The 19,981-nt window shown below is 38.7% G+C and overlaps 1 protein-coding gene across 8 annotated transcripts in view; it reads left to right on the top strand.

Annotated features, from left to right (window-relative positions):
* LOC140713799 (triple functional domain protein) overlaps positions 1–19,981 on the top strand; it is a 329,694-nt gene that overhangs the window by 136,919 nt on the left and 172,794 nt on the right. For all 8 annotated transcript variants that reach the window (XM_073024339.1, XM_073024337.1, XM_073024338.1 and 5 more), the window contains exons 7-10: positions 3,844–4,035; positions 7,784–7,915; positions 10,336–10,566; positions 14,409–14,531. In XM_073024339.1, coding sequence (XP_072880440.1) covers positions 3,844–4,035; positions 7,784–7,915; positions 10,336–10,566; positions 14,409–14,531 — 678 coding nt within the window. The remainder of the gene's footprint in view (positions 1–3,843; positions 4,036–7,783; positions 7,916–10,335; positions 10,567–14,408; positions 14,532–19,981) is intronic.

Genomic DNA, 19,981 nt, shown 5'->3' with positions numbered 1-19,981 from the left:
GTGGCTGGTCATGAGGCCCTGAGAGCGTGTCCCATTCCCACAAAGAACCAAACTCCAGGTCAGGGTCTTCAAAAGAACCTTGAAAAGGGAAAAAAAAATCAAAGATAGAAATAGAGCTGTTTCCGAAGATGCAAGCAAAGGAGTCGCTGTCTAGCGCCATCATAACTTCACTCCACCCCTCTGAAGGGTATGGGAATATTGCAGGAAAATAGCAGAAAAAACAGCCATGTTCTTGTTGCATGGACAAGCTGCTTTGAAGGGCTGAATAGTTTATTCCTTGGAAAAGAGTAAGCAGTTGATGCTTCGGGCCGAGATCCTTCATCAGTCCTGAGCATCGACTGTTTGCTCTTTTCCCATCGATGTTGTCCGGCCTTCTGAGTTCCTCCAGCATTTTGTGTGTGTGTGTGTGTGGCTTTGGATTTCCAGCAATTGCAGATTTTCTTGTGTTTGTGGTTTATTCCTCATATTCATTGTATCAGAATACTCAGGATTGCTCTTGTCACCTCCCGCACTCTAACAAGTATTAATGGAATTGATTATTTGAGATGAGTAGAATAGGTTAGTACATGAGCCTCGGGGCTTTTGGTCTCTGTGAAGCTACAGGCCTCAAATTATTACCTACTGCAGGGGTCACCAACCTTTTTTGCACCGCAGACTGGTTTAATATTGCCAATATTCATGCAGACTGGCCGACCAGGGGGTGCTAATCATGACCGGAATATAGGTGATAAGTCAACTAAGAGTCACTTATAAGTGGCTAATACACTCAATTTCATTTCTAAAAGTGTTTATCTAACGTGCATATTTTCCTCGCATGAATATAGTGATAAGTCAATTATAACTCACTTAAAAGTCAATAGCATCATAACATTTTAAGTAACATTTGGATATTAAACACAGTGCATATTTTCCTTGTATGAACATATAAAATCATTACATCAGTGAGAAGACAAGGTAAGGGCCGGAGGTCCCCGTACCGGGGCTGCGGCAGTCACAGTCTAGAGAGCGCGGCCGACAAAAGTTTGGCTCGAGGGATGACTTCCAGTAGATCGCAGCGAGGTAGCTGTTCTGCTACTTATGAAACCCTGAGCCCGAATTAGGTCATCAGCGAATATTTTAGCACCAGGTTCCCCATGAACATTCAGTGTGCTAAACAGGTTTAGAGGCTGCGCCCATCTGTCCGCGCTCCAGGCCAGTAGCAATGGCACCTCGCTGGCCGCGTGAGGCAGCTGGTTACCCGAGGCCAACTAGTGATCCCTGGCGCGAGGGTATCACTGTGTTTAGGCGACTGATGACCTCGCGTGCGTAATGACCTCGTGTGCATTCAAGTTCAACGGTGGGCGTGACAGGGAATGAGGAAAGGTGCTGCTGACTCATATCGTTTCATATCGACAAATCATATCGTTTCCTTCCGGCCCAGTAGCACGTGCTTTGCTACTTGGTTGGGGACCACTGACCTACTGAATGGAAGGAAAGGGGAAGTAGTGTGATGTGAAGACAGGTGAAGGAAATAACATACTGCTAGGAAAACACAGAACAGGATATGAGGGAAAAGAAACTGAATATATTGCCAGGTTGTGTATCTTGGACCAAAGGAATGTGCCATTCAATATATTAGTCATTTTGGGAGATTGTGATTAACTTTGATCTCTACTTAACCCAGTTTCTTTAGCTGAACCAAGTTATTCATAAACTCAATTACTTGACCCCAAGCAAAACTACTTTTCCAACTCTCCTGTTCTAGTGAGCCTTCTGAGGATCCACATTTTCAGAAGAGCTTTTAATCATCTATTGTCTTTTGGGTTTATAAAATGTTAGACAACAAAGAGTTCCTGTTTTATTTACTGAAATAAAGCAAGTTATTGTGGTGTCAGGTGCTAGCCTTGTCATTTCCTTACAATTACAAGAGAAGATGTTAGTGAATCAGCTGGCTGACTTCTGAGTAGCATTGAAACTGTTTTTATGTTGGTATTAATTGTGCTGATGCCGAGCTGCAACTTCCCATCTTTTACATTTTTGTAACCTTTTTCACAAATTGATCAGTCTTCCACCTGCCTCCAACTTCATTATCTATGTAGTTCTCCAAAGACCTATCCACCTACCTCATTTGCATTTTCCCCTTAAATGTAAACTTCCCGGAAATACATGAGTTTCCAATTGTAAACTGACAACACCCAGTTATGTGCTCTGTAGTGCTCAGTCCCTGTAGTGTTTATTTTCTACCTCATCTGTTTTTCTGCCATTTTTCCCACCTTTGGACAGCTAAACATGCTTTCACCTCTAATAGCGGGCAGCGTATTTTTGTCTCCACCATATCACAGACAGTTTTTTCTCTGTGGTCTCGCTTTGCCTCTTCAGTGTAGCATAAAACTTGCCAGCGTCTAACTTTTCTTAGTTCTGTTGAAAGATTATTGACCATCAATCTTAACTCTTTTTCTCTCTTCACTAGTGTTGTTTTATCCGATAAGTTAATTCCTGAGATTTCATATAATTTTTGGTTTTTGTATGGTATTGAAAATGTGTGCTCCTGATCTCGCTGTGTTTCTAACCAAGCAGTTCCAGTACAGATACAACACTGGCATCTGCTGGACAATGGGGAAATTTGTCCAAGTATCATGATGGATAAATCTGATCAAACTGATTAGCACCCTATGAGCACACTATTAACTGTCAGCAAAGTGATGGAAGGTATCATTGACTTTGTTTTATTAAGTGATGTTTACTTGCTTCAGTGATTCTCAGTATTGAGGTTTGCCAAGAGCATTCTGTTCCTCGGTACCAGGAATTGAATATAAGTCTTGTCTAAATGTGGACAAAAGAGCTCAGTTTCTGGATGGAAGCTGAAGGTGACTGCTCTTAACTCCAGTGCAACATCTAATAAAGTGGCGTTCAAATTGCCTTGATGAAATTGAAATCAAGGAAGAATCTCTGCACAGGAAAGAGGAAAGACATCATGGTTATTGAAGATCATCTCAATACCTGGGTATTATTGGTTATAAATCTTTAGCTGCTTCATCAATGGTCTTCTTGTCATGGTAAAGTTGGAGGTAGGGAACTTAAGTTTAATTCTGTTAGCATCTCCTAAGAGCAATCTATGCATACAGACAGCATAGCTCAAACCACATTCACACATGGGATGATTGGTAGTAAGTCACAACTGTGCTGCACATAAGGCGAGCAAAGGCCATTCCAAAAGAAATCATGGAACCTAGTTATATGGTGGCATTGTCATCTCCTAATATCAAGCCACAAAGGCAAGTAGGAAGATGAGTACTCAGTGCCAAACTGCTTGCCTCTCGGCAGTTCTAAATCATTTTCTCATCTACAAGGCAGAGGTCACAGGTAAGGTGAAATACTTCAGTGAGGTTGAAGCAAGATGCTCAACCCATTCAGGATGAAGTAGCCAGTTAATGGGTGAAATATTCACTGTTTTCATCACTGTCACACCTTAGTCCAGTGTGTATACTCCACAAAATGCACTTCACTGAGTCACCCAGACTTCTCAGACTGCACCACTCAAACCTGTGACTTAGTAACAACAGAAAATGCTGGAAGCACTCGGCAGGTCAGGCAGCATGTGTGGAGAAAGAAACAGTTAACAATTGTGTTTCAGAACTTGGAAAGAGAAGAAAGTTAGTTTTCAGCAGCAGCTATGGTGGGGGATAAGGGGGATAGAATGAGGGATGAAACAAGGATACAGAATGTTTCAATTCTTATCATCAAAAGTAGCTTAGTACATTTTTACCAATGGAGCTGGCTAAGCCATTGTTGTTAGATTGGGCTTTTAGTGGATGTTGAGTAAATCAGTGTTGTCTGACAAGTTGTTTGTTTGCTTTTTTACAGAATGTATATGTAAATATCAATCGCATCATGTCAGTGGCCAATCGTTTATTGGAATCTAACCATTATGCATCCCAGCAAATCAAGCAGATTGCCAGTCAGCTGGATCTGGAGTGGAAGGCATTTGCAGCAGCATTAGATGAACGAAGTACCTTGCTTGACATGTCTGCTGTTTTCCATCAGAAAGCTGAACAGGTGAGTAAATCCTGTGGGACGAGAAACAATCAATGTTTCAGGGTGGAGACCCTTCTGAACCTGGAATGTTAGCTCTGTTTCTCTTCCTGATCCACAGCAATTTCTGTTTCTGTTTCAAAGTTCCAGTGTAACCCCCAGGTTCAGCCGGCAGCGTTAGTCTAGGGAAGACAGTCCCTGGCCCCGCCAAACTTGTGGAATCTGAGGTGTGAAAACTCTTGTTGTGTGGACGCTGTGTAATCTGTCCTCCGTTACAAAATCAGTGCCACGAAATAACAGACAGTACACTATATGCAATTAAACGATTTAGCTTTTTAATTCTTAATTTGACTAAAGGTTTAGTAAAGAAAAACATTTTAATGAAACAGCCCAATGTGCACGTTGGAGCTCACAGTTTCCCTTCCGTTGGTCCTCCATTGATTTCCCCCGGGTTTCGTCAACTCCCGGCCCCACTCCAAGTCCAGTCCGTCCTGGTGTTCTATGACCTCTCCTTTTTCATGTTTTCTCTCTTCATCTCTCGCCAAACAAAATCCCAGATCACCTTAGTCTCAGGCACACAACAAGAAAAAAAACTCTCCCTTCGTTGGACAGCTCACATTCCAAAGTAGCCATAACCCAAACACTGCTGCTACAGGAAAAACATTACATTAGCAGTGAAACCTTTCCCAAGGTGTTACACCAGCAACTGTTGATGTAGAAAGTCAGTCACGAGTAATACTGATATTTTATTTTTATGCTTTTTTCTATGAATATTTTCTTTGTAGCATATTTGCTACAACTAGCCCATTGGGATTGTTTTGGTGTATTACTGTAGTTTGATAGACACCAGGCTAGGGTGACTCCTTGCAAATGGTTAATTTCTTATAATTGTCTGAAATAATTTACAGTCTCCGGCAGTCCACTTCAGTAGCTATAATAGAGAATAAGGATCGTAAATGCTTTAACCAATAAACATCAAAAATATTGTTTTTTGAAGATACTGTAGGAGAGATCAACTCATTTTTTTGTAAAATTTTGGTCATTGTTTTAATTTTATTCATAAAATGCCTAACTACGTATATTTGAAGCATGCAGGTTTTATAAATGAATCATAAAAGAACTGCTTCTTGTATTTTTTGTTATTTCCTGTTGTTTTCTTTTTTGACCTTGAAGATTTTATTTTTCTTTCAGTCATACTGTTTGAGAAACAAATACAGGGCAGGTTGCTAGAGATAATAACTCCTCTGCTTTTCTGTGAAATGGAATCACGGGATCTTTTGGAGGTCAATTAAATCTTTGGTTTAATGTCTTATTTGAAAGGTGGCACCACTAACAGTACAGCAGACACTCAGTACTCTAGGAGTATCAGAAATAATTAACTGTTATTTACTAGTATTGTGTGAGCTTAATATTGCTAAATATAACAATAAAATAAAACATTGTTTTTCTGTCCCTCGAAAAATTGAATGATGACATAGTGTGAGCAGCATCGTGGTAATCTGTAAATTAATGTCATGGTATCAGTAAAGAAACAGCCCTCTTCCTCTAGTGTTTTATTCTGCACTGAAAGGATTTTATATTAGTACCCCATCATTGTTGTGGCTGCTAATTATAAGGATTTACTTTATTTGACTCGGAAGTCCAGTTTGCTAATTTGTTGCTGTTGCTAAAATCCATGCTACTTGCATTAATAATTAAGTGAATCACAATGAGCTAGCTAAATTAAACACAATCATCCCTGTGAGCTTAATTTGGCAGTGCTACAAAAAATTACATTAATACTGTACAAATGTGCCAAATGGCATTAAACATTGGAAGACTGGCCTGATCAGATTTTGGATGTGCTATTTGGTCGACTTATTTATGAAATATTTCTATCATTTTCCACTAGCTGACCTGGAAACTGCTTCCAATTTACTCACTTGGTATAAAAATTATTTTACATAATCAGTTTTAAATTTGTCCATTGTCAGTTTGAAAGTGCTTTTGTTCTGCTGTTGGTGTAGTGTGCATTAGAATCTAGATCTAGGTATACTTCAGACAAAAAGCAGAGATTAAGTAAGGGGGAGCTCTTTGTCATGGGAGAAATTAGGTAATTATGTTCCCTGAAAATCACTGCTGCTTACAATTGACATGAACACTTTAGACCCTGAAATTAAAAATGAAATTTCTAAATTTGCACACAACTCCAAATTGGGTCATTGGGACAGTCAGCAACAAGAAGGACCCTGAGTTCTGTAGTCAGAGGAAAGACCTTGCCCTATGGATGTCTGAGCTGTTCATGGGGGGAGGAGGAGAAACATCAGAGAACGATAGTGATTGGGATTCACTAGGGACGAAGAAAGGCCTTTTTTTGATGAGGGTGAAGTGATTCTTGGGTGCGTTGTTGCCCAGATTAAGATTAAATTTTGGAGAATGAGTATGATCAGCTAGATGTCCATTTCAGAACTGAAATTAACCCAGATGAACTGAGGCGTTTTGATACAGACAAGGCAAGCTGAGATAGTAGTTAAGCATGTGGGATTTTTTTAATATCAGAGTACAAGAGCAAGGAAGTAATAGCAAACCTTTATAAAACACGAGTTCAGCCACAATTAGAGTATTGTGTCCAATTTTGGCCACTGTACTCAATGATAGATGAAGTCTTTAGAGACGATGCAGAAGACTTTGCTTAAATGAGGCTGATGATGTGAGCATTGAGAGAAGGCGAGGGAACTGTTTTTTGTTATTAGTGGAAGTGTCAAGAATTGGGGCAACATAATAAAGGTTATTACAAAGGCAACCAAAACTAACATGTGCAACAACATTTTTACAAAGAGAGTGGTTAGGGTCTGGTATGCATGGCAAATAGAAGCAGTGGTGACAGATTCAGTGGTAGCATTCAAAAAAGCAGATAAATAGTTGGAAAGAAAGGATTTCGAAGTATGGGTGAAAGTAAATCTGGCTGGATTGCTCTCAAATGGTGCTATGAACAAACAAGTCAAAGTATATCCATGTGAAAAGACCATAAGTAGAGGCCATCAGTATAAGGTAGTCACTAAGAAATTTACCTGGAGATTCAGAAGCAACACTTGAGCAGTGATGAGGGTGTAAAGTTGCTACCGTAGAGAATGGCTGAACAGTAATTTAGTTCATTTGAGCTGAGGCTGAACAAGCATACAAGGGAGAAGGGAACAGTGGTTTCCACTAATAGAATTAGATGAGGGAGGAACGGGGTTAAGCCAGCATGAATTAATCGGGCCTACTGGGCTAATTTTCTTTTGTACATCCTATGTAAATAGAAAATAATAATTTTTTGAAATTCTTTATTTTTGTGGTATCATGTTCATGGACTACAAATTCTACACGACTCTAGATGAATTGTCAATTACGGCTGACGGGCCCCGTCTGGTTTTAAGGGGCCAGTAGCACGCCTTTGCCCCTTCTTCTGTCAGTAGAAACGGTTCCTCTGGGCTTAGTACCGGTAGTTAAGCCACCTATGTAGACCAGGAGTTGGACTTGGTGGTCAGAGGATATTCGAGATGCATGCCATTGGGAACATTTAATAGGTAGTGAGAGCTTATCCCCACTTCCACCCCGGTTACAACAACCTTAAGGAACTTTGTTCGAAACTACATTTAATATATTGTACCTGAAGTCAATTTGTGTAAGGCCTAATTATATGCAAGTTATGCAGTCAGTCATAAAAGTTTTTGGACCAAGTTAGTCAAAAGATTTTCAGACCAAAGTCAGCTGAAGTCTTCTATTGTTGACCGTGAACTTTTATTTCCAGTATATGAGTAATGTGGACTCTTGGTGTAAGGCCTGTGGAGAAGTGGATCTTCCCTCAGAGCTGCAGGATCTGGAAGATTCCATTCATCATCACCAAGGTTTATATGAACAAATAACGCTGGCGTACTCTGAGGTAAGTGAAGTAATGCAGAACAAATGACAGGATACAGGAATCAATTTCGGATACCTTTAAGGCAGGTTTTGTTGACATCATGACAAGCAACAGTATAAAAGGTTTTCTGGAACAATTTATTAGCAAGGGAATATTTCATTAGCTCTAAAATACAAAAGAAAACAAAGAACATCAGCATAAGCAAACCGGAAATAGGGTTTTTTTTTGATGATGTTCTTATACAGGGAATCTTGGATGATTAAAGGGTCATCACTTGTGCACAATAGGCACAAAGTACTTTTTTAAAATCATATTTGAAAAAATGTTTTTAAATTTCCTGATGTTAATTTTTTGATGCTATTACCATGCATTCAAAAACAAAGAAAATATCACAAAAGCCTGAGAAAATTTCAAAAATTACCATAAAAGTGGAAGTACTAGTCTGGATCTAGTTATATCCAAATTTCCTGGTATTTTATACAACCCAATCATGGTTAATGTTCATCTGGCCTTTCTCATTATTATTGTAGGATAAGTATTTTTATGGAGGTTTTGCTCTGTTGGCACAAAAAGGAACCTGGGTAAAACACAATAGTTTTTTAGAGTTTTTTCCTGAAATGTTCAAGTCTCTACTTTCCTGGAGCTCTTTTTTGAATTTTATGTTTGTTAATTCATGCTGTCTATCCTTTTTATAATGGGGAAAAATAAATACTATATTTATAAAATAGTTATTATTTATTCACCTGATGGTTGAATCTTTCCCATTTGTGTACATGCTCAACTTGTGGAGGAACAAATACTACTTGCGAAGAGATTTATAAAATTAGTGAAAGTGATCAGAAAATGAATTAAAATGATGAACACTAGGATGATTTGCTTAGAATATTTTTTTACATTTTGTGATTGCTCAGACTCAAGTACCTGTTTTGAATGAAGAAACACCATTAGAAACTACAGCTGATTCAGCTGTTGAGGGTATTGCAGCTAACCTGCATCTTGTGCTTGTCCTAATTTTTAAAAATCAGAGTAGAATTAATTTGAAGTATACAGCTGCTGCTTCCTTTACAAACCAGCGCTTGAAATATTGGAAGGGGAAAAGTATTCTGTTGCTATAAAGCTGAAACAACAGTCAGGCAGTATCTCTAGAGAAAGCAATGCTTTTGATTTTATTTTATTTAGAGATACAGCCCTGTTAAAGGCTCTTCCAGCTCAGTGAGCCTGTGCCACCCAGTTATAACTCAGATGACCAACTAACCTACTAATGTACATCTTTGGAATGTGGGAGGAAACCAGAGCACTTGGACAAAAACGTGTTCATGGGGAGAACGTGCATACTCTTTACAGACAGCAGTGGAATTGAACCCAGGTTGCTGTTGCTGTAATAGTGCTATGCTAACCTCTGTGATACCATGTTGCCTACTAAAATGTGATCACTGAACCTTGGAAACAACTTAAGATTCGTAGATAATTTTCCCAGCAGAGAAGGTCATTGGGCCACTAGACCTACCAGTAGAGCAGTCTTACCTATCCAATTCCCCTGCCATTCTTTGAAGTCCTTCAAATTATTTAATACAAGTGCCTGTCCACTTTCCATTTCAAGACACTGTTTAGTTTTGTTTCCACCACCCCTACAGCAGGAAATAACTTCATTTTTTCCCTTCACAGATTTTGCCTCAATTGTGCATATTTCAATTGTATTCTGTTTCTATTGTACAAACCCTGTTTTATGTCATTAACTTCATTTGAGTAATTCGTTAGTATCCAGGCTAGGTTAGGCCAAACTTTCTCCAAAACTAAAATCAAAAATGTTTGTTGATCGGTTTTTATCTGATGCACACCTCAGTTCAGGGATATTTTTATTCCCATGTTATGCCCTGTACAATTCTTGTCAATATCCGTACTAAAACATTTTGGTTGTAGGTTTGCTTTCCTCAGCTTTTTATATTTTGTATTTAATCTGCTATGTTTTGTGCTGCTTTCCTTCAGAACAATTTGCAAACCCTTTATTTCTTTGATTTATCACTGTCTTGATGCCCCATTTCTTGTAATCATTCATTAGCTGGCTAGATTGTACTCTGATTTTCTTTAAACCCACTATGTCTCTACCATTTTCTCCTTTAAATCCTTTTAAAAAAGCAGTTCTGTTTGCAAGTCTGATCACTCACACCTAAGTTCCCCTTTGGCTTCATATGCTTTTTGGGGTTGAATTAGTTGTCAGTAGTCCCTTCCTCTTCTCAAGACCTTTATAAGCAAGGTCATGAGAAGAGGAAGAGAAATTATGCTGTTGTTCCTTTAAAGCTTAGTATAAAGGGCAAATGAATAGTTAAAAATTATGACGCATAAATGAATTTTCAGTGACTTATAATTTAGTTCCTTTTAACTTAAGGTGAGCTTATATTTACAATTTTAGTTATGATTTACATTCAAAATGTCTTGTGCAGGTGAGTCAAGATGGAAAAGTTCTGCTGGATAAACTCCAGCGCCCTCTGACCCCAGGGAGTGCTGACTCACTAATGGCAACAGCCAATTACTCAAAGGCTGTTCACCATGTGTTGGATATTATTCATGAGGTCCTGCACCATCAGCGACAGTTGGAAAATATCTGGCAGCACCGAAAGGTTCGACTTCACCAGCGACTCCAGCTTTGTGTATTTCAACAAGATGTACATCAGGTGAATGCCAAAATTGTATTAGTATCGATGTAAAACTAACAGACAGGATTTACTAGTTTCAGTTAAAGGATTGAATATTATTTTCAGCCGCAATATATTTTGCTTCTTGCATGACAGTTTTCATTTATACAACTAAGTCCAGTATTTCCATCAGTTAATAAGAAGGGATATGTGCATTGAGGACTGGTTAAGTACTGATGTGTACTTGAATCTTTACAGGGATTGATTGTTTCTTTCCTCTTTATTGAAAACCACAGCTGTTGATTCCACATTTTCAATTATTTAAAGTGACATCTCACATCCATCTTCTCAGGCTGTCCTTGAGAGCGCAAATCCCATTTTAAAGTAAACTAAGAATTGAGGAACGGGTTGCATTTCATTTCTGACAGTTGTTGCAGATTAAACGTGCTGCATGTGAGGCAGGTTCAATTGAGTATTACTGACACAAAGCTCTAATCCATGTGTAATTGAGATTAGCTAATTCTGACTTCAGGAAGGGATGCAGTGTATATACTCCTGTCTACATCAATGGTGTTGAGGTTAATAGGGTTGAAAGTTTCAAGTTCCTAGGAGTGAACATTAATAATGGCCAACTACATAGATGCCACAGACAAAAAAGTTTATCAATGATTCTACCACCTCATGAGGCTTGAGATATTTGGCCTGTCCTCATTGGCATTTACTAACTTTTATTAGCGCGCCATAGAAGGCAAGATATCTGGATGTATAACAGCTTGGTTTGATAGCTGCTTTGCACATGACTGCATGAAACTGCAGAGAATTTTGAGCACAGTTCAGCACATCACAGAAACCCGCCTCCCCTCCTTGGACTCTGACTACATTTCTTGCTTCCTTAGTAAAGTTGCCATAATCAAAGACCTTGCCCACTCCAGATACTCTCTTTTTTTCTCTGCTCTCCCATTAGTCAGAAGTTATAAAAGCCTGAAGTCATGTACCACCAAGCTCAAGGACAGCTTCTGCCTTACTAAATAAGACTATTAAATGGTTCCTATTACTCTTGACCTCACAGTCTACCTTGTTATGTTCTTGCATGGCATTGTTTAGCTGCACTGTATTTTCTGTGCGGTTACATTTTATTCTGATTTGTTATAGATTTACCGTGTTCTGCCTCAATGCACTGTGCAATTTGGTTGTAGATGGTTCATATTCGTCATGGAGGACGGTGACCGGGGTGTTCTGCAGGGATCTGTTCTGGGGCCCCTCCTCTTTGTGATCTTTATAAATGACCTAGATGAGGAAGTAGAAGGGTGGGTTAGTAAGTTTGCTGTTGACAAAAAAGTTTGGGGTGTTGTGGATAGTCTGGAAGGTTGTCAGAGTTTATAGCACGATATTGATAGGATGCAGAACGGGGCTGAGAAGTGGCAGATGGAGTTCAACGCAGATATGTGTCAAGAGGTTTATTTCGATAGGTCAAATTTGAAGACAGAAGTATTAATGGTAAGGCTCTTGGCAATGCGGTAGAGAAATCCTAGGCAGTTTCTAGAGTGGGTTACATGATTGGCACAACTTTGTGGACCGTAGGGCCGGTAATGTGCTGTGTTCTATGTTTTAATGATCTGGTATGTATGAACAATATGCAAGACAAGCTTTTCACTGTATCACAGTACATGTGACAATAAGAAACCAATTCCAATTTCAAATCTGTATCACCTAAAGATTTAACACAGCAACAACTGACGTGAACTTTGAAGGATTAACTAATATTAAACACCAAAATTGTAGTATATCCAGGAATTAACAATTGGCAACATGGGCAGGTCAATGGTTGAGTGCTTTTTCACACCCTGCTCTACTTGCTTTATACTTATGACTGTGTGGCTACACACAGCTCCAATGCTATTTTCAAGTTTGCTGACGACACTACTGTCTTAGGCCAAGTTAACAGTGGTGATGAATTGGCATATAGGAGGGGATTGAAAATCTGGCTGAGTAGTTTTGTTGAAATTCAGTAACAAAATTTTACTCAATGTCCACAAGCTCAAGGAGCAAGGAGGTTCATGAGCAAGTCCTCGTTGGAGGGTCATAAGTGGAGAGGATCAGCAACTTTAAATTCCTAGGTGTTATCATTTTATTGAACCTCCCCTGGGCCCTACACCTAAGTGCAATTACAAAGAAAGCACGGCAACACCTCTACTTCCTTAGGAGTTTGGGAAGATTTTGCATGGTATTTAAAACTGCGACAAACTTCTATAGATGTGCGGTGGAGAGTATATTGATTGGGCTGCATCACAGCCTGGTATGGAAACCCCAAATCCCTTGGATGACTAATCCTACAACAACCTGTCCAGTCCATCACAGGTAAAACCCTCTCCACCATTGGGCCCATCTACATGGAGCATTGTCACAGGAAAGGAGCATCCATCATCAAGGACCCCCACCATCCAGGCCATGCTCTCTTCTCACTGCTGCCATCAGAAAGAAAGTACAGGAGCTTCAGGACTCACACCACAAGGTTCAGGAACAGTTATTATCCCTCAACCATCAGACCCTTGAGCCAAAAGGGATAACTTTACTTAACTTTATTTGTCCCATCATTGAAATGTTCCCACAATCTCTAGACTCACTTTCAAGGACTCTTCATGCATCTCATGTTCTTGATATTTATTGCTTGTTTATTATTATTATTATTATTATTATTATTATTATTATTATTGTTGTTGTTGTTGTTATTATCATCATCATCATCATCATCATCATCATCATTATTATTATTTATTTCTTCTTTTATTTGCCTAGTTTGTTGTCTTTTCCACAATGGTTGAATGCCCAGTTGATGTGGTCTTTCAGTGATTATATTATGGATTTATTGAGCATGCCTGTGAGGAAATAATCTTGGGATTGTATATGGTGACATATATGTACCTCAATAATAAATTTACTTTGAATTTTGATTCCTCAAATTCTTTCCACAATCTGTAAGATGTAAGTTCAGAGTGTAAGGAAGCACTTTTTCCTCTCCCTGGAACTTTGGAAGCTTGTCACCATGCAGGACCCAGCAAGATGCAATTCACCCACAGCCTTAAACATACACTTCCTTTACTACTGGTGCACAATGGCTACAATGTACATTATGTGTGGAATGCAACAGAGTTACTTGCCTCATAATTTGTAATAGGCTCCCAAATCTGAAACCTCACCACCAAAGACAGGATGACATACAAATGAACATTAAGCTGGGTGCAGTGCATTATGTAAATCCCGCACTATATTAGATTTAGATTCCCCTTCAAGTCTAATATAGTGCAAACACGAGGGGTCTCGGCCCGAAATGTCGACAGCGCTTCTCCCTATCAATGCTGCCTGGCCTGCTGTGTTCTACCAGCATTTTGTGTGTGTTGAAGTCTAATATAGTGTTGGGTTTGAATAATGTATCCTTCAACATCAAGGAACTCCTCACTGAATGCCTCGGTGGGAGTTCCTTGACCAGAAGTTTCTGAAGCGAATTAAGGTAAATAATTGCTAAGTGTTATAACTTTAAAAACATGATGATTTTTTTTTACTGGAAGTAATGAAATTTAAAAATCTGATCACAATCAAGTCTAAACTAATTTGGGGCTTTTTCCAATGTTAAGGCCACAGTAGTCATGTAAGTTGTTATTTCCTAGGCATTATTTTTACACCTTCATTGTGACAGTTCAAAAAATGTCAACAGATGTGAAAGAAGAAGCATCTAACTGATAATATTCTTTGTCTTGATCAATGGCTGCATGCATTAGAAAAATTGGGAGTATATTGATCATGGCTGAAATTCGTATTGTGACTGGATTTGGTCAGAATATTTGGAAGTTCATTCCTTAGTGTGCTTTCATTAAATGTTTCAGGTGTTGGACTGGATTGAAAATCATGGAGAGGCTTTTCTCAGCAAGCACACTGGAGTAGGAAAATCACTCCATAGAGCCAGGGCTTTGCAAAAACGGCATGAAGATTTTGAAGAAGTTGCACAGGTAAGCTATGCTCATGTAGACTGAGAGGTGAAGAGGTAAATTTTTTTTAAATGTACAGTTATCTGTTTGTTGAATAGGGTCCTATTTACAAGAATAATCCTGAGTTTCCAGTTCCATGTCACTTAAATTCCCCATCCTATTCCCATTCTGCCCTCTATCTTTGGCTTCTTAACAGTATCCATTGAAGTCCCAGCTTAGCTGAAGAAACATGTGTCTCGTCTTGCAACCAATGTCATTACAGCTTCAGGACCCAACAAAGAATTAAGTAATTTCAGATAAACAGCCTTTCTATTTTACTTCAAAGCTGGCCATTTCTGATGATGTCGTAGACCTGTAACATTACCTCAGTTATTTTATGTTCCATAGATACTACTCAATCAACTGGATATTTCCAGCATTCTTACTGGTTTCCAGCAAGTGTGATGTTCTGTATTTCACAGTTTCTGCAATGATAAACTTTTCTCTCTCTCCTTTGTCTGTCTCCTATTTAACTCTCCTTTCTACAAATCAGCAGTTAACAAGACTCCATCATCCTTTTATCCAGCATCACTACTGCATGCATTACACTTTAACTTGGTCTCCACTATATCATTTGTCCTCACCCCTCCCCCATGCTTCTAAGTTTTCCCCGGTCTGATGGAAGGATATCAGTCCATAGCATTAGCACTGTTTTTCTCTGTGTAAGTAGTACCCGACCGGCTGAGTATTTGCAGCATTATCTTATTTTTATTTTGGGTTTCTAACATAAGCTGTTATGTCCTTTTCAACTCTCATGTTAGTGATTGATTGCAATGTTGAAGAGTACATGTTTGCTTAACCATGTCTGAAACCAAAAATGAATTTTCTTGAGGTACTGAGAAGTAGCTGTTTCATTTCTTATTTGCTAGATTTTTTTGGAATTACATTCCTGTTGTGAGTTTTCAAATTTTGAAAGCTTGAGGTTGTTAAGCGCATAATCTCCAGTTAAATATTTTGAAATGGTTAGTCTTACGTAAGTAGCACAGATTGAGTATTTCTTTAGATTCTGTAAGACTATTGAAGATCTGTGAGGCAAAGTGCAGTGGTACTATTATTTAGCACATGTTTTTAACATGATTGAGATTACCCATGTTATGTCAATTTGCTTTACATTATTTCCTGCTAAATATGTTTATATTTCATTGATGAAATATTTAAATCATTGGTTAATTTTATTGCTCAATTTTAGCTTTGTTTCATTTGAGTTCAAGAAATAGTTTCCAATGATATTTGATGCCTTCTCCCCCCCCAGCAACATTTAATTTTATGCACTTCACAGTCACTGTTACTTTGGTAGTGTTTGTGCAAATATGCAGAATGAAGAGTAAAGGTAATATAAATGTTAACCTGTCATTATGCTCTTCTCATTAATCAAAATCTGGCATATATAGTTGATTAGAATATTAAATCAAACTTTTAAACTTTTAAAGCTATTTAATGCCCAAATTATGCTCACAGTGAAAACTGCTAGCAAATACATTTAAGCACTAAAAACACAAAAATGTTCTACTTGATTTCAGAGCAAGTAATAATTCTATATTTTTAGTCATTGCCACAAAAGTTTCTGCAGATGCTGGCAATCTAGAGCAACACACACACACAATGCTAGAGGTGCTCAACGAACTGAGCAGCATCTATGGAGGGGAATGAGCAGGTGACGTTTTGGGCTTTGACCTTTCATCCAGAATAAGTAGGTGGGAAAGGGGAAGGAGTACAAGCCAGCAGGTAATAAGTGAGACCAGATGAAGGGTCTTGGCCTGAAACATCGACCATTTATTCCCTTTCATAAATGCAGCCTGATTTGCTGAGTTCCTCCAGCAGTTTGTGTTTTCAGTCATAGCTTTGTATCTTTATCCCAGAGGTACTATAAATTGCATTCATCTATTCTAAATCAATTGGTTTACCTCCCACATTAATACAAATTCACATCAGAATAAATGCACCCATCATTTCCTTTTACTGTATAGTCAAAATTTCTGGTTTCAAATAATTGCTCAGGTGATAAAGTCAGGTTGATAATCTGAAGGAATAAAAATCCCTCTAAAATTGAAGTTGAGGTGAAATATAAAATGTGTTTTAGAGCGAGACATGATCCAAAATAGTATCAACAAGGATTTTTAGGTACCACAAAGCATTTATATCTTAGATCTCATAACCAATTTGCAATGCTTAAAATCTTACAATAGAACATCTTAAATCTCATTTTTAAATCTAATTGGGTGCACTTATCTACAATAAGAAGGGGTGAGTTTATGGAACCTTAGAAGAAGACACCTTTTTTACATTGTGTCCATGCCTGCTGAAGAAACGCGTCAGTCTCGTTTCACTTCTGAGTTTGCAGTGAGTAGCTGTTTAGGCATGACCCAATTTGAGCTCTGCTAGGTACTTTCTAAATGTGATGACAGTTACTGTCTGCACCACTTTTTATACAGTGAGCTCCAGAACATGATCTGAGCAATAAAAATTTCCTCCTCTCATAACTAATATTGTTCAAGTTCTCAAATATGCACCATATATTTAATATCAACCAGATTTTGATTTTAACCTTTTATGATTTAGTTCAGGCTTTGGACTTAGTTAAAGACAATTCTGTCTTCCTTCCCTCTGCTAATTCTGACATCCCTAAACATTAACGATTCTCTCCATTTTGCTTCGGGCTTTATTTCCCCCCCCTCTAATTTTCCTCTTCCTGTTGAAGTTGACTGCTTTTGGAAGCTTTGTATTATGTGCTTACAGTGACATAGAAATTCCAATTGATGTCAGTTTGCAGTTACACAATATTATAGAGGGAATGTATTAATTGTGAATGATATGGGCCTTAAACACACAAATGGTCTTTTATGGGTGGTGTCTTCAATGTAATTATAAGAACTCACCTATATCTGGGACAGTGTCAGGAAATACAACCGTGAAGTGGACTTGATTGCCTTTGAATGGTCCTGAAAATATCTTTCTGCAAACCTATCTTTGTTTATTGCAGGCTTTACCCATTTTCCCATAAACCCCAATCTACATCCAATGATACACTCCTCATCAGTCATCACAAGCACATGATTTATTTCCCAAACCCCAATCTGTCACTGGGGCAAATTGGTCTCATTAGTTGAAGTAGCATGGTGGGAAATTCACAGCAAAATCCACCATTCTGGACAATGCTACTGGCAATCTGCATGTTAACCACACACTCAATGTTTTAGGAACAGCTTCTTCCACTCTGCCATTGGATTTCATAAATACTCTCTCACTATTTTGCTCTTCGTTCGCGTTAATTATTTTTTAAAAATATATTTTGCAAGTTATAGTACTTTTTTTAATGTGTTGCACTGTCGTCATCATTATGAGCTGTGTCAGTATGACAATGGTGGTCATGGTCTATTGACCATGATTGCTCTTGACAGGCTTTTCTGCAGAAGTGGTTTGCTGTTACCTTCTTCTGGGCAGTGTCTTTACATGGTGGTTGACCCCAGCCCTTATCAATGCTCTTCAGAGATTTTCTACCTGGCATCAGTGACTTGTGATATACACCAGCCTCTCACATGACCATCCACCACCTGCTCTCATGGCCTCATGTGACTCTGATCGGAGAGCTAAGCAGGTGCTATACCTTGCCCAAGGCTAGCAGAGGGAAGGATCACCTTATACCTCCTTTAGTAGAAATGTATTTCCACCCCACCACTGTACTGTTGCCATAGAGCAACGAATTTCACTTTATGAAAGCTCTAGGTTGTTAAGCACATCATCTGCAATTAAATGTTTTGGAGCAGTTAATAAACCTGATTCTGATGTATAAACAGATGTAGCAAACCTCAGATTTATAAATCTAACACGCATGATGCTTTTACACACCATGTTCTTCAGAACATCACTTCCCGAGAGGTTATACAGAACTGGCGTGGAAGATTAAAATTCTTTGTAAGTCACCTTTAACTGTTGGTGCAACTCAAGTCTTCATGTAAACAACTCTTATTTTAAATGCTATAGGTAACCGTCCTTCAACCAATCTCCCAGGAAATATATTTCATGCACATAAATTCTTTTCAGAGATTTTTTTTAAAGATTACTCTATTTGTTATACGTACATTGAAAAATACTGTGAAATATGTTGTTTTGCGTCAGTGAACAACACAGTCCAAGAGGTGCTGAAGGCAGCCCAGAAGTGTTGTCACATCATTGGGTAAGGCCTTCTGGTGCCAACGTAGCATTCCCACAGCTCAATAACCCTGCAAACTCTTTACCAGCACTGGTGAGAGTTGAACTTGATCTTGCACCTAACGCTGCAAAGCACTGCGCTACCTGCTGTTCTACTGTGCCGCCCTCCTACATATGTACTTGCTTCTCTGGGTAAAGAAGGTGCTCCTCATAACTTCTCTGAATCTCTTCCCACTTCTCCTAAACAGATGTTCTCTAGCATCATCTACCCCTCGTGGAGAGAAGTTACCTGCAGTCTACCCTAGTGATAATAGATGTCACCTTATCATTTTGTATGTTCCTCCTTAACCTCTACAATAGGGAGACAAGACCTGGCTTCTCTTCATAAGTGAACTGCTCCACCCCAAGCAAAATGTCTATAAGTCTCCTCCACACCCCCTCCCTCCCAAGCACTGTCACATCCTTCATATAGCTTAAGTGATCAGAATGGCTGCGCTATTGCAGCTGAGGTCGGACCAAGGCTTTATGTAAAATTGGAGCATAACCTCATTCCTTCTGCTTTCAGTGTCCCCTTTTGTTGTGCTAAGACTTAGAAAATAAAACAGAAAATGGTTTAAGACAGATGGGAACTATATATAGGCTTCTGTTAGCAGCTGGGAAGTGGCAGAATATATTATTGGAAAAAATTATAAGCACACTAGTATCCATGCACACCTTTTTGACAGGAACTTGTTTGTTTATTCCAATCTTTATGTAAGTTGAAATGTATCACTGAAACCACAGAAATGTTTTCACACAATAATCTCTTTATGAACATAAATTGCCACTATACTGTTAACAGAACAGGAATGACATGGTAGTGCAGTGCTTAGCATGACCATATTACAGTGTCAGTGACCCAGTTCAGTTCCACTGCTGTCTATAAGGGGTCTGTATGTTCTTCCTGAGACCATGTTTATTTCCTCCCACGTTCCAAAGATGTGTGGCTTCCAAGGTTTATTGGTCACATGGGTGTAATTGGGCAGTGCAGGTTCTTTGGGCCAGAAGGGCCTGTTACTGTGCTCGATCTCTAAATAAAATAAATAAAAGAATCCCATACAAGCTTTTCATTCTGTTCCTTATTGACCATCAAAAACAAGCTATATGCTTGTTACATTCATTACATTATTACCAAAAAGGCAAATTCATCAGTGTTGTTCCTCCTTCCCTTCACCCAAATTCTCTATACTTCTGTACTCTTTATTACCTGTTGAGTTAATTTTCCAGTTTACAAAAACAGATTA

This window comes from Hemitrygon akajei, chromosome 20, assembly GCF_048418815.1.
Source record: "Hemitrygon akajei chromosome 20, sHemAka1.3, whole genome shotgun sequence".
Taxonomy (NCBI): Eukaryota; Metazoa; Chordata; class Chondrichthyes; order Myliobatiformes; family Dasyatidae; genus Hemitrygon; species Hemitrygon akajei.
Note: the sequence above shows the minus strand (reverse complement) of the source record. Positions and strands in the feature narration are given on the sequence as shown.